At 36.2% G+C, this 25,732-nt stretch overlaps 3 protein-coding genes and 1 long non-coding RNA gene across 4 annotated transcripts; all 4 read right to left on the reverse strand.

Moving 5' to 3' along the window:
- Positions 1–1,766: 1,766 nt before the first annotated feature.
- On the reverse strand, positions 1,767–6,509 carry LOC122316523 (auxin-responsive protein IAA9-like). The gene is made up of 7 exons (XM_043133119.1): positions 6,323–6,509; positions 4,863–5,286; positions 4,556–4,776; positions 4,254–4,480; positions 4,007–4,148; positions 2,816–2,877; positions 1,767–2,189 (listed from the first exon to the last, which is right to left on the reverse strand). The coding sequence occupies exons 2-7, from the start codon at positions 5,268–5,270 to the stop codon at positions 2,152–2,154; spliced, it is 1,098 nt and encodes a 365-aa protein (XP_042989053.1). The 5' UTR covers positions 5,271–5,286; positions 6,323–6,509; the 3' UTR covers positions 1,767–2,151.
- A 6,637-nt stretch (positions 6,510–13,146) lies between these two features.
- LOC122316700 (uncharacterized protein At5g65660-like) lies at positions 13,147–14,601 on the reverse strand. The gene is made up of 2 exons (XM_043133428.1): positions 14,175–14,601; positions 13,147–13,956 (listed from the first exon to the last, which is right to left on the reverse strand). Exons 1-2 carry the CDS (start codon positions 14,388–14,390, stop codon positions 13,780–13,782), a joined length of 393 nt encoding a protein of 130 aa, XP_042989362.1. The 5' UTR covers positions 14,391–14,601; the 3' UTR covers positions 13,147–13,779.
- A 1,541-nt stretch (positions 14,602–16,142) lies between these two features.
- On the reverse strand, positions 16,143–18,221 carry LOC122317368. The gene is made up of 4 exons (XR_006244452.1): positions 18,137–18,221; positions 17,825–18,005; positions 16,727–16,841; positions 16,143–16,320 (listed from the first exon to the last, which is right to left on the reverse strand). It is a non-coding gene; the product is annotated as an uncharacterized LOC122317368 (long non-coding RNA).
- A 3,002-nt stretch (positions 18,222–21,223) lies between these two features.
- Positions 21,224–24,876, reverse strand: LOC122316370. The gene is made up of 3 exons (XM_043132896.1): positions 22,364–24,876; positions 22,123–22,210; positions 21,224–22,021 (listed from the first exon to the last, which is right to left on the reverse strand). Exons 1-3 carry the CDS (start codon positions 24,874–24,876, stop codon positions 21,224–21,226), a joined length of 3,399 nt encoding a protein of 1,132 aa, XP_042988830.1.
- Positions 24,877–25,732: the final 856 nt, after the last annotated feature.

The raw sequence follows: 25,732 nt of genomic DNA on the forward strand, positions 1-25,732 counted from the left end.
CGTTCTGTCAAGGAAATAAATTGTGAAGGAAATAACAAAAGCAAGTTTGGAATATGCCTCGGGAAAGTTGGTCGCTTAGCACGTTTATGGCTATTATAATTATTTGAGCTGCTATAACATGATTGATTGCCATGAATAAAATAATAAATGTATTTCTTTATTTTTCATTGATTCTATCCAGAAGCTACCTTCCTCCGAATCGCACCTACGTGATATTTATGCATGCCCTGCATCATCTAAAGATGTCTACAATGTTGGGTAATAATGATATGATACATGTAAGCTGGATGAATAATTGTCAATAATCATGCATTGATGACCAATAATGCCTGGCTATTGACAGATGAATCTAAATAGATCCTCGATCTTAGGCATAGAGGATTTTTTTTTAAAGTGCGTTTTAGGGTCTATGATTTATCTGGGCTGTTGGAAATTGGATCAAGCTTTTTGCCTAAGCCAGGACCCATTTGGATAAATGGGGCCTTAATTTATAAATAAGATAATCCTATTTGAATTATCAAAACAGTGTGCTTATTTAATAGAATTATTATTTTATGAGTACTTTTTTTTATTGGAAAAGTCTAAACTACCTAGCCTATTCTCTAAAAAAACTAATCAATAATATAATTGAAGTCTTATTAAAATCTTATAAAAAGCAAGATCGGACTTCTCTTTTCCAAACAATGTGAGATTACACCACCTACCATTATCCTTATCATATAAGGTATTACAATTTATCCCCATTTAATTCTAAGCATTCTTATCAAATTTGTCCGTTATAGATGGCACGGCTCAAGTCCCACATTTCTGGTTAAGATAGGCTCTGATATTATTTGTAATGCGTCAATAGAAAGCCCAAATCACATGACTTATACTCTAAAAGAAATAGTTAATGATACAATTAAAACCTCATTAGAATCTTCCAAAAAGCAAAAATTCTCATTTTCAAGTAATATAAGATTTCATACATTACCTATCATTATTCTTATCATAAGGAATATTACATTTATAAGGTAATTTACGTTCAACTTACTTGGGAAAATTTATATTTTAATTAAATTAATGGATTAACTTGTTTTGTATTTTCCACCTTCGTGAAAAAATGTACACTTTAACTCATTAAATTTCAACCTGTTTCATTAATCGCAGTAACTATTCGCACTTTGAGAAAGTGCGATAATTCATTCTAATAAAAAAACTTGAGAAAGAAAAGGTAAACATGACAAAGAAACCCTCGATTGACGGTTAAACGTCGACCTCGTTTGCCTCGTTTATGAAGCGTCACCATGATTTAACTGAAACATGCGAAAGCATTTTTAACTGCTGACAATTTACCTTGCATGTACTGCAATACAATGTGGTACCAACTCCTTTATCAAGGTCAATGTTTCAGGCTATGTGCGGCCCCCCCCTCCCTAAACCCCAACTGCACTGCCATATATAATTTAAACACATCAATAATGCAGCCAGTGATCAGAGCAGCACATGCCCAGCTCTTGTCTACTCCGACAACCATATCCAAGGGGCTGGGCGATATCTCATTAGTTTAAGAGCAAGCTACAGAAAAACTTCAAATTATGAATCTTGGCAGAATAATGTCTTTTTCTCTTTCTTTTCTGTTTCGCTTGTGACTTCAATATTATATAATATAAGACATGCATGTTAATGCTAAATGTAAAGCTTTCAGATATGGTAATAGTATGCCATGGATGATGCATACGCACAGGTAAAAGGTGCAAACGACATGAAACGGAAAGAAGTCAGGCTGACAGACAAGTTGGAGGCCTTTGATCATTCAGACATTACATATAGCATTACGTTTCACAGGACAATTAATGCACTTTACATACTAAGCATGCAGTATAGGAACAGGAAACTGCAAAGGTAAAGTACTCCCGCATACATAAGGTCTTAGGAGTCTTACAAATATAATAAACTAGAAACAGCTCATACAAGAACATTAGTTCCATGGCAACCAAAAACATAAAGATGGAAACATGGTAAAAGCAGCCAACACATGATCTCCTACCCAGTCCGACAGCCTACCATTCCTCATTGTCCTCCCCTACTAAATCTGGTTAACTTGCCTTTCTGCCCCTATCCTGATCTTTTGGTAGGCTACTGGAAGGATAGGATCATGTCCAGAGCTAGCTAGTTCCTGTTCCTGCACTTTTCCACGGCCCTCGGAGCTGTGCACAAAACCAAAAAAGTTCTCCATGAGAAACTGATCTCCACACGTGTAAAACCTTATGCTAAAATGCAGCTTATGAACAACCATTTCCCTAAGTATCTTCATATCCATTTTATAAATTATGATGTTTCAAGCTATATCCGGTATGAAACTTATAAGTATTGCCGTTAAATCTCCCATTTGTCCCAAAACCTTAAGTGAAAGAGATAAATTTAATCATTTATACTATATCTTCACTATTACTGTCTCCAACAACTTTGAATGAGTCCCAAATCTTCTCTCGCCCACCACCTGGTTCCATCAAGTCCCATACCTCTACTTTTTAAGATTGAGATTTTATTCTAATCTCAATATTAAGTGAAAGGTTCTGGATTGGATGGCTACCAGCCATTGGCGAAAAATGTGGTTGGCTAGACCTGGTTTAATTTATTGGTGCTTTCGCTTATATATTACAATAGCATTACTACAAACCACTCAAGTGGAGTGCATTAGTCATTAAATGTTCCAAGTACTAAACTAATCATTTAAGATATGGAAAAGGTGTTAGTTCAAAAACGTAGTTGAGAATCATGCTGACATCAGCAAAACAAAAGAGATGGTCACATGGATAAATAATGTACGCACCTAGGCCGATGGCATCAGAACCCTTCATGATTCTCAACCTCTTGCATGTATCAATAAACATCCTGCAATAAGTTAAAAATTGCCTTACATACCACCCTGAAATTTAGCAAATATTCTAGTAATGAATTTGTGGTGCAAATAGCTGTTAATTAGAGAGGAACACCATTGAAGAGCATCATAATCCTTAAGTAAATATGAAATTCAAATTATAACAAATTGACCAAAGCACCTGTATCTAAAAAAATCTGCAACTATGATATAGTATGTCCTCAACATGGAAGGTTAATGGTGGCGAAAGGGGAAAACAAAACAAAGCAAAAACAACATCATATATACAGGTTAAAGAGCACCTTCTCAAGAGATGTATTTTGATTTCATACCCATGCCAATACTGGTAATGTTCTCTCAATTGCTACGAGTGACAATTCATTTTATAAAGTAAAAGATCCACCAGTTAAAAAAACAGTATAATATATTAGACCTTCACACTAATTTCACAAAAAATGATTGACCATAAGTACATATGGAGCTATATATGCACAATTGGACCAAACTAACCACAACATGTCAGTTCATTGTTAATTAATACGAGATACAAAGGTAACATATTGTGGAAGAATTGTCTCAATGTATTTAAGTTGAAAATTGATACAGAGGTAGAGTACCATTCGCATCTTGCTGTCTGAAGTGATGTTACAATATGCAGACATCATCACAACACCTAATTTCTCCCATTGGAGAATACACAAAAGTGTAATCTAAAAGGCTGTGTATAAAGTCAATAACTATATTTGTGATGGCTAACAATGCAATTGCCAGTCAATAGGTTTTATGGAAACATTAAAGAGAGACGAGAATATTAAGAATAAAATGGCTTAGACAATATGACCTGTATTCTGAGATGTAAACTCCATGATAAGCCTTATTTCTATGAACTCAAATGTTACATACAAACGTGTGCTCCAATACTTATCTACATAGATACTTCTTTGGCTTATGAGCATTTCTCAACTAATTATAACTGTCATTCATTTTAATTAAATAAAACTCCAATGTGTCTATACATAATAAATCAACATGTCCTTAGAATGGCATCATAACCCCAAGGTGACTTTTTAAGTTAAAGGATTCATTATGTCATTGAGGAAGTTCAATAAGAGAGGCAAACAAGTAAGGTGAATTGGAGCTTACTCCCACGGGACATCCCCCATAAGCATCCAGTCACCATCTTTATCTTCGTAAGTAAGAACATATTCTGAGCCATGAAGCAGATCCTTCAGTTTGCTCTCACTCAGCACCTCTCTGCCCAGAGCACCATGAGATCCATATTGACCTGACATCACATCACAACAGCAGTGTGTCCATACAAACCACAATGTGTAGCTCTAAAGTGCAAAAAAATATATGCTCCGTGATTTGAAACTTTGGAATGACTCACCAATGGTAAAACAGCTGAACATCTTTTCTAGGGCAGAAGACAGTTCCTTGTATGCAGAGTAATTTTTTAAGTCCACCTTCCTCAAATAAGGAGCACCATCCATGCTGACCTTGATAAACATGGCACCAGGTACTGATTTTACATCTAGTTCTTCATTGTTCTTCGAAGTAGAAGCCAGTGAATTCTTCCTAAACGACCTTATAGGTGGCCAACCCACAACCTGTGCCCTGCCACACAAGGAATATTAGAGAAATTCTAATGGTTAAGCTCAAACATAAGACCACAGCCCTCTTCGCACTCACTTGGTAGCAGGTGCACTGCTATTACCATTTGCAAAACCATTATTATTTGGTCTGGGTTCATCGGCAGCACGGGACCTCTCTTGTATTATCTTTTGTGGTTCTTTTGCATTAGCCGGTTGAGTCCCAAGTTTCTCAAGCACAGAACCAGATTTTAGTCCCAAATTCGAAGAAGACCTTGAGGACAGCATCGCCTTTACCTCTGATTTAGCGAGATATTTGCCCTGCACAAAATATATGGTGGTAAGCGTGGCTAGATCCAACAGTAAATAAGATCCAAGTCCCTTTTGCAAAAGCAATGATTTTTCACCTCCGAGAAACCATCCATAGCATCAGAGAATCCTCTCTTACTGCCTGACGGAACACTCTTCTGTGTAGAAGAGCAGTGACCATCATTCAATGGATGCAAAGGGAAGAGTTGCTTTTCATCAAGCTGAGTTGAGCTTAGCAAGCAGAGTTCAGGATCTCTTTCAGGAGACTGGGATCCAGGAAGCCCAAGCCTCAGTTCTGTAGCCTTTAGATTCAGACTACTTCTTTTAGCCTCATCAGACACACTGGATACCACTGAGCTGTCCACCGATGAACAATCAGCTAAACCCATATAGTTACGCTCTTTCAAGTCAGAGCTGTTGCAGCATAAACTGTCAATTGAGGTGGAGGAAGCCACTAATGTGACATTGCTCTGATCCTCCTCTCCAACACCGAGAAGTGGAGACATTCACACTAAAAATCTCCTGCAAAATGTTGCAAAACACCTAAATTCTTTCTATTCTAGATACTCGAAGAATTGTATCAGAAATATGAAAATCTAGAATCTTTGAACAGATAAAAAGAAGTAAAGAGCAATTATGTGCAACAACGGCTGGCCACCCTTAATATGAAGACAAATTCAATAAAATGCAAACCAATGATCGACTATACAATCTCCTTGATCTAATTAAGCATCCCCTTAGATCACAAAACATTGTCCGTCTCTTGCTTAGAACTTACGTTCCAAGTAACAAGACCAACATAGATTCCAATAATAACCAATAGTTGAGCATGTACTTGAGGATCTACTGTAGTTAACAGAAACTAATATAAAATATCCTGAAGCTAATCTCATAGCAATCCCTTTGGCATAAAAGCTGAATAATATCAAGTGACAATAAATGAAAGGAAACCCTACAGAGCTTCAGGGACTAAACTCTATCCAGAACGTTGACCAAATAATTAAAAAGAAGTAATTACACCGCAGATCGAAGCACGAGCTATAAACTCAGAAGCAGAGACGTACTTGGACTAATTGTGGGCCTGTGGCCTACAAATTTAGACACATAAAAAGGAAAAAAAAAAAATGAAAAGAAGAGGGGCAAAATTTATGGTTTGAAGGCAAAAAAAAAAAAAGGGAGGAAAATTAAGTAAAAAGTCTATTAAAGTTATCAGCATATGGTTTCTTGATTGGAAACAAAAACTCCACTAACCACAGCATTCAAATGTGATGTTCATTGTACGGAAAGCGAAAGAAATGCAGCAGTAGCAGCAACAAGTAGCAGAAAACGCAATGACCTCAAACTTATATTACCCCCTTCTTTTAGTCCTTCAATTCCTCGGCATCACAAAAATGGAAGCGAAAGATGAAACAACAAAAAAGTAGAGTCACTAGAAAATGAAGAGCAACCAAAAACTGGGGAAAGAAACAACGAGTCCTGGAAGCAAAGCTTGCAAAATCGAAGAGCTCAGTGTTAGCCAAGAAAAAACCAAAAGAAAAAAAAGGAGCTTAGTGTTTACCTGAAGAAAGTTGTGAATCAGTGGCTGACGAAAAAGATTGATTTCAGGGTTTGGTTTAGCAGAGAGAAGAAGCTTAGAGAGAGGGGAGGGGAGAGAGAGCTAAGGACCCTCCATTTGGCAGAAAGTAACAAAAGCTTTTGCTGGCCAATGTGAAACTCTATGCATTAAAATAACTCCTCTAAACAAAATGAAACATAACAAAAGAGAATTTTGTCTTAAAAAACAGCCTTCTTTTAAAAATATGATAATACAAAAGTACATCTTTTCGTTTGATATTTCCTTTTATATTTAGTAAATTATATTCTGTTCCCCATTTTTTATAATCCGCCGAACAACTTGAGGGGAACACATATCAATGGCTGATGTACATTTTGAGACTTTGAATGCAGACCGTTGATTTTTCTTCTACCGTACAAATGCCCTTCAAAACACAAAGTTTGTTATTGGCGTGGGAATTTCGAAGGTTTGTAACGTTTTCGAGGGCATCAGAACAAATAGGCCTACGACGTCGTCTTGAAATGCACACATCACTTTTATTTTCTAAGAAATGCTTTAACTACAAATAAATTTTATAAAAATAAATCCATAAAATTACGTGACTTAATATGGTAAGTTAAATTTTAAAATTACTTTTATTATAAAATAAATATAACATATAATAAAAAATTATGTCAATTTATGAATTTACTTTCATAAGATCTCTTTGTAATTATAATACTTTTCTTATTTTTCATTTTATTATCTCCTAACAATATTACTATGAAAAATATTTTATCCATAAATAAAATTCATTAAACAAATCTAGAAAAACGAATACGTCAAATTATCATATTATTTTTATTATAAAATAAATATAATATATCACAACAAATTATAACAATATAAAATTTTAGATCTAGCAATACTCTATTACTACTATTATCATGCAAAGTGAGGGTATAAGAAATTAATGTGCTATTGGAATTAGCTTAAATCTTGTTTTCCACAAAATTGCAGGCAATCTAAACAATCCCATACAAAGAGACGAGGGTAGAAGTCTTCGATATGGACTACTAGGCGTGCCAACGTTTTTAAGTTCGAAATGGCACCGACTGATCATATCCCTCAACAAATTATCACAAAAGTGGAAAACTTTAAAACGGATAGATAAATTTCACAGAAGAACGTTGTGAGGAGAATAATATGAATGAAATTTATAGAAGAACTCATCATGAAAATAAAAGTGCTGAGAGAGCAGGAGACAATCCGATTTCATAAGGAAGCCATAACACAATCACATGCTCCAGTGTTCAAGTGTTTGATGGGATTGCGCATTCACTGTAACAGGAATCATGGTGGGAAGCTTGTCGTTTCAGCCCAATATCCCATCAATCAAAAACTAGGACGTGTCCAAATCACTTCCCCTTCCCCTGTCGTTTTTTCCCAACTTAGTTCAAGATAAGGCAATACAGAGAATCATATCGTGTCCTAATCTTTTTCGGCAGTGATTCCTGAGTTCTGTCGTACAAGACGTGGAAGGAAGCCTCTCACCCTAAAGACCATACTGCCCCCATTTTACCTTCTTTTACTCATATTGCGCATTCCTTGGATGCAATCATGGTGCTTTCCCAAGCATAAGTAGTAAGATCATGCGTGAGAGTATCTTTTAGTATTTTTTTTTTAATTTTTATGTAATATTATATATTAATAACTTGTTATTGTCTTTTTATTAAAACATTGATATTTTTTATTTCTTAATGTTCATTTTTTATATAGATATTTTTATTTTATCATCTTTTTATTCATTATGGGCAGAAATTCTTTTAATTAGTTTTTTTTTTTTAAATAAAATCGGTTCTGAGTAATTTTATCTGATGGGATACTTTATTTTATCTTAATAAAAACATAATTTAAGTAATTTTTTTTTTATTAATTTTACATAAAGAAAAAAAAAAATCTCTATCTTTATCTTAAACGTGGCAGCAGAAGACAATATCCAAGAAATATTGCAGCAATGTGATTATGAGGAGCAAAGAAATCAGGTATTGTTTAGCCAAATATATCAAATTCAACAACTCCACTCATTACATTTCTATTTTTCTGGGCAAGATTCCCTCCTCATTGCCCCATGTTACATGCAAGCAGCAAGATACCTAATCAAATGCCACAAATACCCCCTACAGTCACATGTGCAGTCCTTAAAAATGGATCCCACCTAGTATTTTTCACATGCTGTAGGGCACCCCCACCCCCTATATTCCCCCTAAACAAAAAAGAAAGAATGTGGATTTACTCTGTTTGATGGCCTAGGGAAGGTTGTTAAAGAAAAATAAAAGTTGCACATGTATATATATTATAATATATAAGAAAAGTTTTATATTCCATACTCTTATTCTATTTTTATCTATTAATTAAGATGTGATATATTTATCATCATTAAATAATCATTTATTATATATATTTTTATCATTCAATCGTAATAAATGTGCTACATCTTACTTAATAAGATGTGAGTAAAATGAGAGTGTGGTGTATAGCATTACTCAATATATATTTATATATATTATGAAAAATTTTATACACCATACAACCATCCAACTTTCATGTTATTATATAAGATATGGCAATTAAATGATTTTTTATTAGATGATTTTTTCTCATCTAATGGTGATAAATATGTCACATATATGTAGATAAAAGTAAGATAATTATGCCGTGCATAGTATTACTCATATATTATAAATTGAGATATCCTGAGAAATTAAGATTATTAGAGCACAATGAGTCGGGAGGACGAGTTTGGGGGCAGTGTATTTCAGCAAAGAGGGGGGGACAAGGAAAAACATAGGGAAGTTATATGATGTGCGTGTTTGCAACTAAAAACTTGTGATAAAATTTATTAGTGTCTATTTTGTGTTTGTATTAGTAAAAGGCATATCTTCCATTGAAAATATTATTCAAATGCAAATAATTGAAACGTGTATTTTGAATATTGGTTACACACATATAATTCAACAATTTTATATGATTTTTTTTAAAGTCTTCTTATTGGTGAGCACCGTCGATGTGGTGGGACAAGAAAGAGATTTTAATTTTTGAATTGTTGGGTCCTTAATAGATAATTTCCTTTCACGTCTTAATATTGGCCTATACATAATACATTATCTATATGGTATAATTTTATTGTTCATAAAGATAATGTATAGTCTATAAACTTTAAAATAAAATGATTCTTTGAACATTTGTCACTCGTAATCGCTCACCCATGGACCATCGTCCAATCACGGACGAAGTGAATTGCAACCTAGTTGGATTCCCAAAATCAATGAACGATGACATATGGCAACAAAGTGTGATGCACGCGCGAGAACATGAAAGCGAATGAATGGTCTTATGACATATTTTTCCTCGAGGAGGAGATTGACTAAAACCATCATTAATTGTCACCACCTTCACACGCTTTGCCCTAAAAAACCATACATTGACATATGCACAACATCTTATCCATGCTTCGTTTGGCATTGTCATCATCGTCTTGTTTCATATTCGCATGCATCATTAACACCCTCTCACCTTGGACTTCGACGATGAGGAACAGGACTAGCCATTCAAACAATTTAGACCTAAACGAGTGATGTCTCGTGTTGACTTAAGTTTTAAACTTTTATCAACATGTTTTAATTAAATAAATAGAAAAGATAAGACACATTACGAGTTTTATTTTTTTAAGAAAATTATAAGTTGATAGAGCTTGTGAAATAATTCCACGTCACTAACATAGTAAATATGTCTTTAATTTTACTCTTGAATAAAAGTAATGTTCTACGCTAACCAAGTCAAAACAGGGTAATAGCTGATATTTCGGGATTTGCCACAGTAGTGGGTCCAAACCTGGCGGTAAGGCTAGGCTAATGTGTGGACCTACAGCCAATGGCAAATGGCAAAATGCTACGTATAGGACCCAATAAGCAAGACTTGTGGACCTTAGCACCAGAAAATGGTCAACTCCTGCTGAATAGTTTTTCACTTCCTTCTTTCGTCCAATAATAGAACGCCGCGTCATGTATTACGCCCGACAAAAGTATATTATTATAGACCCCTATGTCTGCCAGGCGACATGCAGGTGGATTAGTTCAAGGATCATGACTTTTGTCATGGGTCTATTCGTGTGGAATATGACTTAGTGAAAGTTACTTCTTACTAACTACGAACATAGATAAATTATAAAACAAAAATAAAAAAGAAAATTTGATTAAAGACACTTGTTTATATGAAATTTTTAATTTTGTAATACTCTATAATATGAGTTAATAAAAAGAAGACTTTCTATTAGTCCTCTCTTTATCAACATTAATCGAAAACACGTGGCACGAGGGATGCTAATTTTATACGTAAGTGTTTCAACTTAAGTGTTTCATCCCTCTAAGCCAAGGAAACTAAAATTATACGGATCTTAAACTTAAGTGTTTCATAATAATGAAAGGATGTGTTTGACTGAAAATTCAATATGCTTTACGATAAACATGAAGAGAAAAAGGCAATCGGCCTGAAAAAAAATGGAGATAGTTTCCAACTTGTTTATTCACTTTGTGACAAGATTGCATATATGCGTTCATGGTTTTTGTTACCAAACGGATTGGCCGATCTTTTTCTTGTGAAGAATAGTTATCAATTAAATTGTTGGTCTATCATGTTCTTTAATGTTAATGACCAATGCAGCAGATGCACTCGTAAACGGAGTGTGGGATATTGTTCACTTTTACAAAAATTTTCATATTATCTTATTTAATTATTATAATTTTTTTAAATTTTTATAAAAAATAAAATAAACAATTTAATTTTTTTAAATCCTAATACAAAAATAATATATTCTAATAATATTTTATTCAACTTTCAACTTTAATTTCAATTCATCTCATCTTATCTTATCTCATCTCATATTTAAAAACAAACGAGGTAAAAAGTCCGGTTTAGATACAAAACTCATCTCAACTAATCTCATCAAATCATTATAATTTTTTTTTTAAATTTTCACACAAAGCATAATAAACAATTCAACATTTTTCAAGTCTAAAAATAATAATAATATTAAAAAATAATATTTTATTCAACTTTCAATTTTTATCTCAACCTATCTCATCTTAACTCAATATCCAAACCTCTCATAAAATATCCACGATTTTAATTCTGATTAAAAAAAAAACCTAGTTAGGATTGGAGAATGTTAAGAATTTTCCTTCTAACCGTCAATTTAATACTGTAGAGCATATAACATCATAATATTGACCTTTTCAATTTCATGGAACTAAATTTTTCCATGTCTTGAGCTAGCTAATTGATCAGTTCGTTCGAACACGTTATTGCAATTATGAATGGGCTGGGCTAGCTTAAGCCCAAACATTGCTACTCACATTAAGTTTTGTGGCCTGCTCCAAACAAACAAAAAAATACGAGCCGACGTTGGTGAAAGGTTTCTATTCATGTGCAGAGTGAGATACAGGAAGCCAACAACGAACGTCCCACCATAAACTGAAAATGCAAGCATGCGTGCGCCTGCACTACTACTAGTGCATTTTACAAACAACTTATTGGTGACTTTCATTCGTGGTACTTGTTCCCTTGACCAGAGGTAGCAAAATGAATGCATTTTAGATAATCGAGTTTTGAAGTTTAAATTAGTAAGCAATTACGAGGAGTACTATGACTTTGCATCTTTTATATTTATTTTTTATCTATTTTTTGTGCATTCTACTGATGTGATTAGTCAAATCAATTATTTTATATTAAAAAAAGAGTAATGCTGCATATAATTATAGAGTGTGTAAGTGTCGTGCAGTCGCTTTGAAAAAGAGTGGGGTTTACTATTAAAAAATTAATTTTTTATGTAAGTGTTGTATTTATTCATATTTTTTAAAGTGATTATATGGTGCTTGCACACTACAATTGTAGGTATCATTTCTTTTAAAAAAAAGTAATGCAGTCAATTATATTAATAAAGTGCATAAAAAATATATAAAAGTGACTGCACATACAATTTTTAAAATTAAAAACTTATGCAACAAATACATACAGACACACACTATAATAAAAATATTAAATATGCATTCTAAATGACCAAAATGGGTAAATGCGTTAATTCGAAATAAATCTAGCTCAATATATATAGGTGGTATCAGAGATTAGGATTCTTTATAACTGTAGTATTTCCATGGTGCTAATTCTTTAAAGTCCTAGCCTGTTATTTATCGCATATATATATATATATGTGTGTGTGTGTGTGTATGTATGTATGTATGTATTGAAATTTGGAAAATTATAAGATGGTAAATGATGGGTTGTTAAAATTTCTAAATATGAATATTGTGGGCAAATAAATTCTCATTCTTGTAATTTGATAACAATAATTGGAATTTTAAAAAAGAAAAATTCTATTCAGTACCATACATTACATTTTTTATTTTTATTTTTTTCTCTTATTAAATATGTAGTATATAGATGATGGGTAGAAAAATTTAATTAATTTAAAAAGAATAATAAAAAAAAAGTATGGTATATAAAAATAATGAATAACAAAGCTCTTGAAAAAAATGACATGATATAAGTCGTACGTAACTATTGACACCTCAGCATCGAGCAAACACAACAATCAAGCAACGGCTCCGAAGTCTCGTAAGGAAAGCATGCAAGGCAACAAAATCAACCAAGTAAGGGACTCGATGGCTACAAATTCTAATAAGAAAGCGCACGGCCTGTTGAGAACCTAACGGCTAGAAAGAACACAAAAGACAACTACACAATCAAATCCGAAGATGGCAATCACACAAATAAGCACATATTCTAGAATATTTTACAACTTGTAAACTTACTTCATTTCCTGAAATTAGTCATGTTCTATATAAATAGTAGCTCTCACGGTGTTTGAGACATTTCTTCAAACACCTGTGATTCAATTTTCTTCAGTAACAACTTTACACGATCTTAATTATAGTGGCAAGATTTCTTTTCTTAGAAAAAGGGGAGGGAGAGACAAAAGCGAATACTTTCTATCTAAACGTGATCAAAATAACAGCTGAAGAGTCTCTCTTAATAAACAAATTATGGAGAGCCAACAAAGACGGATCGATGCGGGGGGAACTGCATGCAACCACTCTCCAAAGACAGAATTGAGTCATGAATCATGATGTTTCGGCCTCAAACCCATCAAGGACATAGATACTAAATGATGAACGTACATGGATCGATAATCTTGATCTAGTGGCATGATTTGATTTGCTTTCAAATAAACTAGTGAAACACACTAGTACTCATGTTGTCATGTGGGCTTGCCGTGCGAGTAGGATAGAAACCTGTCAACTGTACACGATCATGGCCCAAGAAATGCCATGTTGACATGAATATCCTTGAATTAAAAGCCATAAAACTCGACTCTGAAGTCAGAACCATACAAAAACCTGAAGGCGTCTGGTCTGCCTATAATTTCATACATGCGGTTGTGTCAGGGGAAGGCCGGATATTTGCGAGGCAGCTTGTGCACTCCAATTTGAGCCTTTCGTGTGCAGTGGAGGCCGACATGGACAAGCAATTGCTATGAACTTTGGAACCTGATCTCCGGGCATCAACACTGAGAGGCTTCGGTTTTCACCCTTTTTCGGCATCTGTTACGACAAAATTAATAAGAGCTAGCAAGATAAAGCAAAAATCTAAATACGAAGAAATCTGAATTTTTATTCTTCTTCTTTTTTCATAGTTCTTACCTATGTAATACGTACAACAAGCACGATCATTGATCTTAAGTACTCAAAGAAAACTACGTGCTAGATCCAATACGGAACATGCAAAAGCTTGGATAAGGAGAGGAAAAGTAAGCATCTACCTTGTGTGGAGATGCAGGCTTACGTGGGGAGTTGGGGCTATTCGTTTCTAAATCGGAGGTGACATCCGGAGAAGATTGAAGGAGAGATCTGAGTTTTTCCCAATGGAGACAAGCAGCGTAGAAGGCAACCATGCAGAATAACAGGATCAAAAGAAGACCTAAACCCAAAGGGAACCCTATGGAAGGCCGATTCGAGCTGCTTTCCTGATCCTCCATTATTATTGCTTAACTAGATAGCTGATCTTCTCCTTTGTGCTAGGCTGAACGTATTTTTAAACTTGAATAGAAAGTAGACAAATTAGGTTGGTGGTATACACCTAGTATATATGATGGTGAGTGGAGGTAGCATTTCTATAGAGATTGGAGTACTAAGTGGTTGGGTTGGGTACAAGTGGGACGTACACTACGTTTGGTACGGAGAGCGGATGCTTCTTTCTGTATGAGGGCTGCACCACCAATTCGACTAATCGATCTACGAACAATGAATTGATGACTTACTAAATTGTGTTTAGTTATTGAGATGATTTTAAATATTCTATAAATAACAGTAAAAAATAATAATAAAATATTAAATAATAATATAAAATAATAAAAATTAGATGAAAAATAATAATAAAATAATAAATAGTAGTAAAGTATTATAGAACACTCCACTGTCCAAATTAGCAGTTAATTAACAAAACAGTAATAATAAATAATAAAAAGATAGTATCTTACTAATTGCTAAACTCATTTAAGTCTTTGAGGTGGAGGTCGCCCTCCTCAAAATAATTTAAAAACCCGGCCACTAGCTACCTTTTAAGACGTTTTCAAAATTGGGTACGTACAGATGATCATTTTATCATATAATTTGTTAATATACATTTAAGAGATCATTTCGTGTTCTATCTCTTTAATGGATAGTCACTTTAAAATGTGTCAAAAAGATGGTTGTAAGATATTGGTGCAAGTACTACTTCTTGTATTATAATCTCCCCCGGCCGGAAGAGCTTAGCTACTTTACTAACTTGTTCCGCGTCACATCAACGAGTATGATCCAAGATGATAAACTTGAGATAAAAATATTATTTATCTTCTATTTAAGAATGTTTAATAAATCTACAAACACTACAAGAAAATACATTTTCCTCAGCGCCATAAATAGTCGGGAAAGAGCCCCAAAATCGCTGGAAATACTTATTCTCAGCGCTTTCTTAACCGCTGGCTGTTAGTCGCAATTCTATGCTTACTTATAAATTACTCTAGCGATAGCCGAAAATCGCTATAAATAAACTCTTATTTCTAGCGTTTTTTTTCGCTGCAAAAAAAAAAAATCGCCGATCTTATGGATCTGATTTGAGATTTAATCGCTGAGAATAATATTTCCAGCGTAATATAATAGTCGAGAATAAACAAAAACTCGCTGAGAATAATCCTAAATATTTGTAGCGTATTTGGAGAACGCTGGAAAAATTGCTGAATTATACTCAGCGCTTTCAGATTACGTTGAGAATACTTTTATTTCCAGCGGTTGCTAACGCTGGAAATAACCTTCCATGAATGTATAACAATGTTACTTCCAGCAGCGCTGTTGTATTTTTGCAGCAGTAAGGAATCGCTGGAAATAATTTTCCAGTTTAGTTTTTTATTCCCAGCGAATGGTGTAGCGCCGAGAATACTCCTGTTTTACACCCACCCAGTCCGTAAATTGGAATTACTTTTAGGTACCTAATTGACATCCACTCGGCCCACAACATATATTTTCCTTAATATATGTACAAACATTCCATTTAGATCCAAATACCATACCATTTAACAACCATACCATTTTCTATTAATATAAATTCATTCTTCCAATACAATATTGTCTAGATTCTTTTAGTTATAAGTAATACATTGGCTTGGTGCATTAATGGAAGGGAATTTGTAGTACTATAAACCTAAGCAACTAATCTATTATACAAAATACATATGAAACTTGTATTACAAATGTTCTTCTCTCAATAAAGACACAGCTGCACCCATATATGCGAGCATACAAATGGTTAATCCTGAAGCTTTAACACCTTGTTGGCTGGAACATGTACAGCACAGCTGCACCCATCCTCCCTAACCAAATAGGTTACATACCCCTTCGATCAATCGCTGGTCCAAACAAATGCAAGAGCTGGTAGGAACAAAAAAATTTAGTACGCAAATGGGTTAACATTATGAATCACAGCCTCTACATATTATACTTATGCACTTGAAAATGTTGGGATACCCAAATCAGAATTACACCAAAATGCTTTCTACGTGGGTTACACAGTTATAATCTTATCTGCATATAATATATATATATATATATATAAAACATCATACAAAGTTTTTCCTTATAAGATCTTATATCAGATTATGCTAACAACTCTATATAGACACATGAATACTTATTACCTTAGCATAAACAGATTTCAACCTCTTCTAACTGTACTGTACTTAGAGATTAAGGCCTTTACTCTATATAGACATATATATTGAAAGCATTTAAACAAACTGACTGTGTGCTTGTTTAGAAAACCCATAAAAACACTTACTGCAAACGATAAGGACCAAATTCTCCCATGCTTGTAAAATTTTGGACTTTCATGGAGTTGTGGTAGCTGGATTTAAGGAATTGTATGGGAATGATAAAGCCCAGTTTTCAGTCTCCTGCAATATGGCAAAAAGATGCAGCTCAAACTGAATAAACTATAGCTAAAATGTTAAGGTATAAAGCCCAAGACTCAAACTTAGTCGAGCCAAATAAAGTGAAAGAAATGTATGCCAAGGTTGAGATAGAAAATCTTCAAAAACCAATTGCAGAGTTCTAAGATGCTATGACTGGAAAAACTGAGAAAGTATACAAGCTCCAGTGCACTGCATTCATATCAAACATTAAGGCAAGTACAAAAATGCAAAAAAAGATGATAAGGATGCTATGATGCGCACTTTGCTGCAGCTGTAGCAAAGAACAAACAGATGTTACAAAGAAATAGGCTGAGCATTGCTTGGTCAATTCCAAGGAAAAGCATGGCCGTCTTTATCTGGTCATGATAGTCAAATGGAGTGCGTTAGGCGATCTGGATTTTATAATTCTTAACTTTGTGCATGCTAGTTAGGGAAAACCCCTTGTGTGTGTGGACTTGTGTGGTGTGCTTGCTATATTTTGCATGAATTTGTATGGTTGACAAAGTGGCTTGTGACGTATTTTCTATTAAAAATGCAAGGTGTCTTGCAGTTTGTGAAAAATACCTTTGTGCCAATTCCAATAGTTGCCCAGTTTTTGGCTTATTCATAACAAAGGTTGAATAAGCCTGCATTAGTGTCTTTATTATAGAAATGGGCAACTATCCAATATCTCTTGGTCATAAATAATGCAGCAAGATGTTTATGTTTATATGGTAAAAGTAGCAGCATATAATAAATTCTGCTACTTGAGAAATTCCAAATGTAAGATGGAGAAAATTTGTTATTTGGGTTGAGAACAACTTATAAATAGAGTGAATCTGGTAAGGAGGGTTATTACAGTTGTTTTAGCTCTAACAAAGGAATATATGCTACACAAAGTGAGTATGATACAAGACCACACCATATATATCACCCACCAATTCATTGAAACTACCTATTAATATATATTTTCGAAACAAGTTCACCTCTTTCATGCGTGCTCCAGGTCAAGAAAAAAGATGTAATGATGACATCACAGTGAGTGGTAGTCACAATGATGAATTTCTGCACCATCACTATACAAGCATCCTTGGATATTATCCCAAACAGTTCAGCCAAGGTGACCCGCTGCCTCTCATACCATGTACATACATTGTATTACTTATCCTGTACAATAAGTACACAGGTCCGTAAGTTTACCATTAGTAATTTGAGAATACAACAAGTAGTCAAGTCCTCAATCATAGAGAAAAAAAAATGCTTTAGATAATAAGATAGTGGTTGGCAAAGATATTTACCTGTTTTGATATTGAGGGATGGCTTAATATCGGCCCAAACTTCCACCATATATAATTAAGGATATCTCAATGGGCCCAAAAATTATCCCGTTACCCAACCCCATCACCTGAATCCCACAAAACATATACATATAGCCTTCCATTGGATAAACTATAGTCTATCCACCATTGGAACAACAAAATATGCACCCAAAAAGCCACAAAAAACAGATTCATATCAACTCACAAAAACCAGCTCACTGAGTCTCTGGAACAGACTCAGTCTCTCTAACAGACTCACTAAGGGACGGGTTCGCAGCAAAGAAAGCCCTCAAAAGGCGGTCGGTCTGCTCTTGTCTTTCCAATAGCTTCTGCATGTTTGCCTTCATTGCCTCCATCTCACTCTTGGAAGATTCAGCCTCTTTCTTATGTTTTTCAATCAAGGCTATGTACTCTCTCTCTCGTTCCAATGAGCGTTGTCTCGTAGACTCTGGGATTACCATCTCCCCTAATCCTCTTGCATAACCAGGTCTCGAACCGAGTACCTCTCTGAAGACACCCGCTGCTGCTTCATCAGTTCGTTGCTCTGGTTCTAGAGTATCTAGCTTTCCAACCATATCCTTCTGAAATATGACATTATTAATCGATTAACTACAAAGCTGGAGGGGTAATGCTCCATTTTTAATTAATTAGATAAATGTACAGTAGCATTGCGATTCCCAAATAATTCATTGAGTGGAATATACTCACATATTTGTCTTCGGTCGCAGCTGTTATAAATTTTGAATTCTTCTTGGACCAGTGGGTTTCCTTGAAGAAGTCTACCAAATTTGCCGATTCAGCCCTCTACATGTGTGTGGAATGTGTATATATAACACATAGTCAGGAATGTAGCACAACATAAAAAATGTGCATGCATTGGTAGCTTAATCCCGGTATTTATTAGAGCAACCAATTATAAATACCGTGTTATGAAATTGAAAATATGATGTATAAGCTATATTGCACAAAATAATGCTTTTGAGTTATACCTTTTCTTCAAGAATCCGCACAAACGATTTGCGACCTGCTGTGTGGTTAATAACCAGCCTCTTCCTATTCTCCCGATTTTTGTTAGAAATTTTCTGGCATGTCCAACCCAAATAATGTTTAAGAAACATATCGTAAAATCAAGGATGTTCCTTGTAGGCCATGACTTATTAACCACCGGAATCTTAGTTTGTATATGTTTGAAAATATTGCATACCTTGAAGGCCTCGCTACCCCATCTTGTACATAGCTTAACCCAAACAAGGGGGCTGACCCGCTCAGTCCCACTAGCTAATGCTTCCTCGTGGCTCCCATAGGATAAATATATGCTATGCAATTCATGGTGGAATGCATTAAATCTCTTCCGAAGCTGTTTAGTTACTGTTAATCGATGGTTCTCCAACTCCCAATCAAGTTCAAAATCACCCTACATATATAATAAAAAATTCTCGATGTCATCAATACGTACTACGTAACCTATCTAACCCACAAACATTAATGTGGAAAGTCTTACCCGAACACGATCGATCAGCTCATCCTTATGCGCTTGGGGTACATCACTCCATCTTGCATAACTCATGTCACAATGATGTTTGACTATCCACGTAACTCGTGTTGTGAACATGTTGGCGTTTGAACAGCATGGTGCAGTTTCCCCAGTATTTATCTTCAATAGCACCTTTCCATACTTCCGTATTTTTTCAAATTCAGTGCATTTGGCTGGCCCACGTCCCCGTCTCTTTTGTGCCTGGTTTTGTACCGTCCCCGTGGGGGTGTCCTCACCTGTATGACATAACATGAATAATGTCTAGTTAGGGGTCTAATTGAATTTAAAACTTTAATGATTTCACCATCATTAAACAACTCATTTTGTATTAATAACTCCCGTAGATATGAACTATACCGATTTGGACTCCAGCCGGCTCTAGCTCTACATGAAATGAGGTCACGATGTTAGGCTCCGTGGGGGCATCCACACCTGAATGACATAGTAACAATAATTCAAAATCAGCCTCATTTAATTATCATACAAATAAATTTTAACAGCATGATACGTAAATTTAAGAACATGATACTACTTCCCCAGATGTGAACTATACCAACACGGTCTACAGGAGGCTCTGGTGGCATTGATTGACCGGTCACTCTGTTAGGCTCCGTGTGTGCATCCACTACTGTATGGCATAATAATAATTGCTAATTATCAGAGTCTGATCGAACTATCTTACAACAAATGTCAGAACACCAATCTATTTATAAGGAAATAATATGAAACCCATCCCCTAAAGGTATACATACTGATTTGATCTCTGTGAAGCTCTGGTTGTGGACCGGGTGAGGTGACTCCGCGTGGCTCGGGCTCCAGTGGTGTGGTCGCACATGGTGGCTCCCATGGATGGCTTGGGGGCTGGGTAGAGTCATCTGAGCTAGCCTCGTCCACATCTCCTGGACTATGGTATGAACTAATCCGAACACCGCGTGGCCGGCGAGCTCGGCATGAATAAGGAACAAGTCTTCTACCCCGGAATCCTCGGCCTCTGGCCCGACCTCGGACACTGGCTCCCACTGGGTCACCTACATTTCAACCACATTTCATTTGTGTTAGGATCATATCTAACAACCAGTTCATGAGGCGAGGAAAAAATGTTAGCTAGAATATCTACCTGGGCCGTTCATGCTCCTCGTGCTCAGCATACCATTAGATAGAATTGCAATGAATTTTTTACGAACACGACATCAAACTTGTTCTTCCTTCGAACCCAACCTTCACATGGATTAATATTGTGTCATCAATGTGTATCAAGAGACGTGGAATACCATCAAACTGCTCACCTTCTAATAAGATAATGCATTAAATTAATAAGACTGGTTGAGTATTAATTATTTATATGCAGTACCCAAATATTTGGCTTATCAGTATTCTAGTATAGTTATATCGGCTAATCATTTCATTGGCAAGTTGATGCTCGTCCACAATTTATGTTACAAATTATTCAAACGTTGGCGTTTAAACCACATAGATTTGCATATTCTTTGGGTATGAGAATTAAGTCTTACCGATAAATTGTCAAAAGTTGCCTATTCTGAGTCGGACTCAGAGTCGGTTGACTTGTCCTCATCATCTGAATATTCCCAATCACCATATGCATCTCCAGAACCATATGGAACCATGCTATCATCAATAAAATCTGGTGAATTTCTGTGTGCACCACCCGACTCCATGTGGTCTCGTGCATCAATATGGGTAGGTTCTATATCAGTCCTACTAAGTGGAGTTGACACAGGACATGCATCACAATGCAAAAGTGGATAATCATATGATGACTCAATCTCTTGATAGGCATCATCGTCACTTGATTCGCCATCATTACCGTCTAAAACCCTGTGCACTGGTGGAATGTCATACACATTCCTATTATTGTACTTCTGCACAACAAACCAGTTCCCTTTCGCCCTTATATCCCTAATGTAAAAACACTGAGAAGCCTGACATGCCAGCACATATGGTTCGTCCTTATACCAAGTCCTATTCATATTGACACTAGTTAAATGATCGTCTACCCGTACCCCTCGCCTTTTATCACCAACATCAAACCAATCACAACTGAACAAGTACACTCTTCGACCTCCCATGTAGTGTAACTCTACAACATCATTTATAACACCATAAAAATCTACATTATCAGTTTCTTGATCACCAGTTACCAACACTCCGAAATTTTGGCTTCGCCGGCGAAGTTCACGGCTCTTGGTATGGAACCGTTTACCATTTATTATGCAGGCAGCATATGTTGCGACCCAACGGTCAGGACCGCAAGCTAACGCATACAAATCTGGGGACACATCAAGTGGGTTGTTGTTACGCTGGTCCACCACCTACATGAATATCGGGGTAAATGGTGAACTTAAATAGTCGATATACATTGTCATATGCTGGTCGGGTATATTCTAAGTAGATAACTAGCAAGCTAACTTACACGTTGCTTGAACCAATTTGGAAACTCAGTTTGTTGCGTGCGATCAATAGAATTTGGGTTTGACACCTTGCATTTGTCGTAGTGTTCCCTGCATTTGTAGCAAAGAAATGGGGGAAACAAATTTAGTAAGTGTCCCACATTAAATGGTGAGGTAGTTTGTTGAAACATCGAAAGCAGGAGTTAGGTAATGATTGCTTACTCTAAATAGGGTCCAATCTCAATGCAGTTGTTAAGCACGTACCAAATGGCTGCTGTATGGAGTTTATCGTGTAATTGCACACTATTAGCTATACCCAAGGGACGAAGTTTCTGGTTGAAAATTGTGAACCTATCTAGAGTCTCATCTTCTACACCATCAATGTTACGGTCCGGTCGATTAAACTTCGTCTCAACATCTTTGAGATACATTGAGCAAAATGTCAAACACTCAATGTGAACCCAGGCTTCCGCTATTGAACCTTCTGGATGTGCTTTGTTCTTAACATACCGCTTGAACTTGCCGAGATACCTCTCAAACGGGTACATCCACCGATATTGAACTGGACCGCCAAGAATAGCCTCACGGGGTAAATGGACAGCTAAGTGGACCATAACATCGAAAAAAGATGGAGGGAAAATCATCTCTAGTTTGCATAGAATGGTGACGATATCAAGCTGGAGCTTTGATAGGCGATTCACATCTACGGTTCGGGCGCACAACTCTTTGAAGAAACTACTAAGTTCAGTCAAAGCCAATGCAATATCCCTCCTTAAGAACCCCCCCACAGCAATAGGAAGTAGTGTTTGCAAGAAAACATGATGGTCATGGCTTTTGAGCCCAGAGATCTTGGAATCACGTACAGATACACAGTGCGTGATATTAGAAGCAAACCCATCAGGAAATTTCACCTCAGCGAGCCACTCACAGAATTTATTCTTTTCATCTCCATGTAATGTGTATGATGCATGTGGCATAATAGTTCGTTCACCTTCACGTTTCAGATGTAATTCCTTTCTAAACCCCAGGATCTCTAGGTCACGCCGTGAATTAGTGTTATCTTTTGTCTTGCCGGGGATGTTCATTAAAGTGCCCAAAATGTTCTCGGAAATATTCTTCTCAATATGCATAACATCTAGATTATGTCTAAGCCGCATTGTTGACCAATAAGGTAGTTGGAAGAATATGCTTTTCTTTGTCCAGTTCAACTCTTCTGCTGTGCGTTTTCTCTTCCTACAAGATTTTCCAAATTGAATATCTCCAAGCATTTGTAACTGAGTTATTAGATCTGCTCCTTCAACCAATGCTGGTGGCATGCGAAGATCTTCTTTACCGTTGAACAACCCTTTTCTCGTTCGCCAGATGTGATCGCTGGGTAAGAGACGTCGATGTCCCATATAACAATGTTTTCTACCATACTTCAACCAGTTGGAATCTGTACTGGCATTGCAAGATGGACATGCCAATTTCCCTTTTGTTGACCACCCAGACAGATTTCCATAGGCTGGAAAGTCATTAATTGTCCACAACAATGCAGCATGTAACATGAACATTTCCTTAGTGGATGCATCATACGTAGGTACCCCATGTGCCCAAAGTTCTAGTAACTCATCAATTAATGGTTGCAAATAAACATCAATGTCATTCCCTGGTGATTTTGGGCCAGGGATAATGAGGGATGTCATAAAGAATGAATCTTTCATGCATAACCATGGCGGTAAGTTATACGGGACAAGAATCACTGGCCAAATGCTATAAGGTTTTGCCAGATTGTTGAAGGGATTGAACCCGTCACTTGCCAAACCAAGCCTGACATTGCGAGCATCCCTTGCAAACCAACTATGAGCTTGATCAAATGTCTTCCAAGACTCAGAGTCAGCTGGATGTCTCATACTACTCTCATCGATGACCCGCTGCTCCTTATGCCATCTCATGTCACCCGCTATCTTGCTTGACACAAAGAGACGCTGCAATCTTGGCTTCAAGGGAAAATGACGAAGCACTTTTTGAGGGATCACTCGTGACCCGTGTGTATTTGGCTTCCATCGCGACGCCTTACAGATAGGACACTCAGACAGATTACCATTTTCCTTCCAGAATAAGATGCAGTCATTAGGGCATGCATGTATTTTGTGGTACGTGAAACCCAAACCACGCTCCAATGTCCTTGCCTCCTCATATGATTGTGGCAATTCAGCATTAGGAAAGGCTGACCGCAAAAGGCTTAGCAGCATATCAAAAGACTTGATTGACCACCCACCAAGTGTTTTAATATGTAACAACTTCACTACGAAAGAGAGCTTTGAGAAATTTGTGCAACCCTCGAACAGAGGCCGTCGGGCATCCTCTAATAGTTGGTCAAAAGTTGAGTTTGGGGAGGATTGAGGTATTGCTGAGTGAGTTGGTGATGTGGTGTTGTCTTGAGGAGCATCTCGGAATGTGGCTGCCCGTATGTCATCTAGCATACCATCTATGTCATCAATGTACACATCTCCACTTTCAACCCCGGGATCGCCATCATCGTCTATGGTGGGGAGTGTTTCCTCCTCCCCATGAAATATCCAGTGCGTGTAATTTGGATCTATCCCTTTTATAAACAAGTGGGACTCCACCTCAAGTATAGGCAAGAAGAGATTATTACAGCATATACGGCATGGACACCGAATGCGATCACTTCCCATGGCATGGTTTTGTGCCATTGTAAGGAAATTGCGTACCCCATCAGCGTAAGCAGGTGATAAAAGTCTATCACCCAAGGTCATCCAGCTTTTGTCCATCTAATAAAAAGAATAATGAATGAGTGGGTATGATATTGAAGTTATAATTATCATAAGGTAGGGCGGAGAAATAACTAGCATGTGGAGAATAACTGGTTAGGGGGATAATAAGACAGTAGCACAAACTCTGTGAAAAACCTTTTCACAGAACTACATGTGTGACTCTTAGCATGAGCAGAATATATACTTTCAAAAAGAGCATCAGTTATAAGGTAAGTACAGAAGTTATAAATTAATAGGATCATGATGCAGAATGGGTGAAGTTGAGAATTTGTGAATGACCAATAACATATTTGTTAAATGCTTGCTCCAGGAATTGTGAGCTTCTATCAATGGTCATTGTATGTGTAGAAGGGGTAAGGGATTGAGTGGTTGGCTGAGTTGTGTTACTTGTTTCTAAGGAAAGTAAGAGCAAAGATGACACACTTATCTATCCCAAACTAATTAGCTCAGCATACCCAAATAAGTGGTTGTCATCCAATTCCGTATGGAATGTGTATTAGAACAAAGCCAATCGGTTACCTATGAGAATTAGATACCCAATGAGGAGGGTAAAGAATAAGTTTCATATTATTTTTCCAGAGTTGGTAAAAAAGCTATAATTCTATGAATACACATTGTGCCAACCAGGATAAATTAAGTGAATACTTAAAAGTGGTACTAAGAAGAGTATGTTGACACATTTGAGGATAATAATGAAATCTATGGTGAGGGCCTAGCTTAATATACAGCTCATTTTATGTTAAAACCTTCACATCTAGGAAGGGTAAGAATCTATTAGATTATAATGGAGTTTCTAATAATATCAAAGAAAACTCTAGAGCTTATAGTAGAGAAAAGAGCTAAGTTAAGAAAT

This window comes from Carya illinoinensis, chromosome 7 (assembly GCF_018687715.1).
Source record: "Carya illinoinensis cultivar Pawnee chromosome 7, C.illinoinensisPawnee_v1, whole genome shotgun sequence".
NCBI classification, from domain to species: Eukaryota; Viridiplantae; Streptophyta; class Magnoliopsida; order Fagales; family Juglandaceae; genus Carya; species Carya illinoinensis.

Excerpts from the sequence above, each read along its gene's own strand:
- LOC122316523 (XM_043133119.1), bottom strand. The coding sequence starts at position 5,270 with ATGTCTCCACTTCTCGGTGTTGGAGAGGAGGATCAGAGCAATGTCACA. Across the intron at positions 4,777-4,862 it reads CTATGGATGGTTTCTCGGAG|GGCAAATATCTCGCTAAATC; the intron begins GTGAAAAATCAT and ends TATTTTGTGCAG. Across the intron at positions 4,481-4,555 it reads AGCAGTGCACCTGCTACCAA|GGCACAGGTTGTGGGTTGGC; the intron begins GTGAGTGCGAAG and ends CTTGTGTGGCAG.
- LOC122316700 (XM_043133428.1), bottom strand. The coding sequence starts at position 14,390 with ATGGAGGATCAGGAAAGCAGCTCGAATCGGCCTTCCATAGGGTTCCCT. Across the intron at positions 13,957-14,174 it reads AGCCTGCATCTCCACACAAG|ATGCCGAAAAAGGGTGAAAA; the intron begins GTAGATGCTTAC and ends TTGTCGTAACAG.
- LOC122316370 (XM_043132896.1), bottom strand. The coding sequence starts at position 24,876 with ATGGACAAAAGCTGGATGACCTTGGGTGATAGACTTTTATCACCTGCT. Across the intron at positions 22,211-22,363 it reads CTCCATACAGCAGCCATTTG|GGAACACTACGACAAATGCA; the intron begins GTACGTGCTTAA and ends CTACAAATGCAG. Across the intron at positions 22,022-22,122 it reads CAAATTGGTTCAAGCAACGT|GTGGTGGACCAGCGTAACAA; the intron begins GTAAGTTAGCTT and ends ATATTCATGTAG.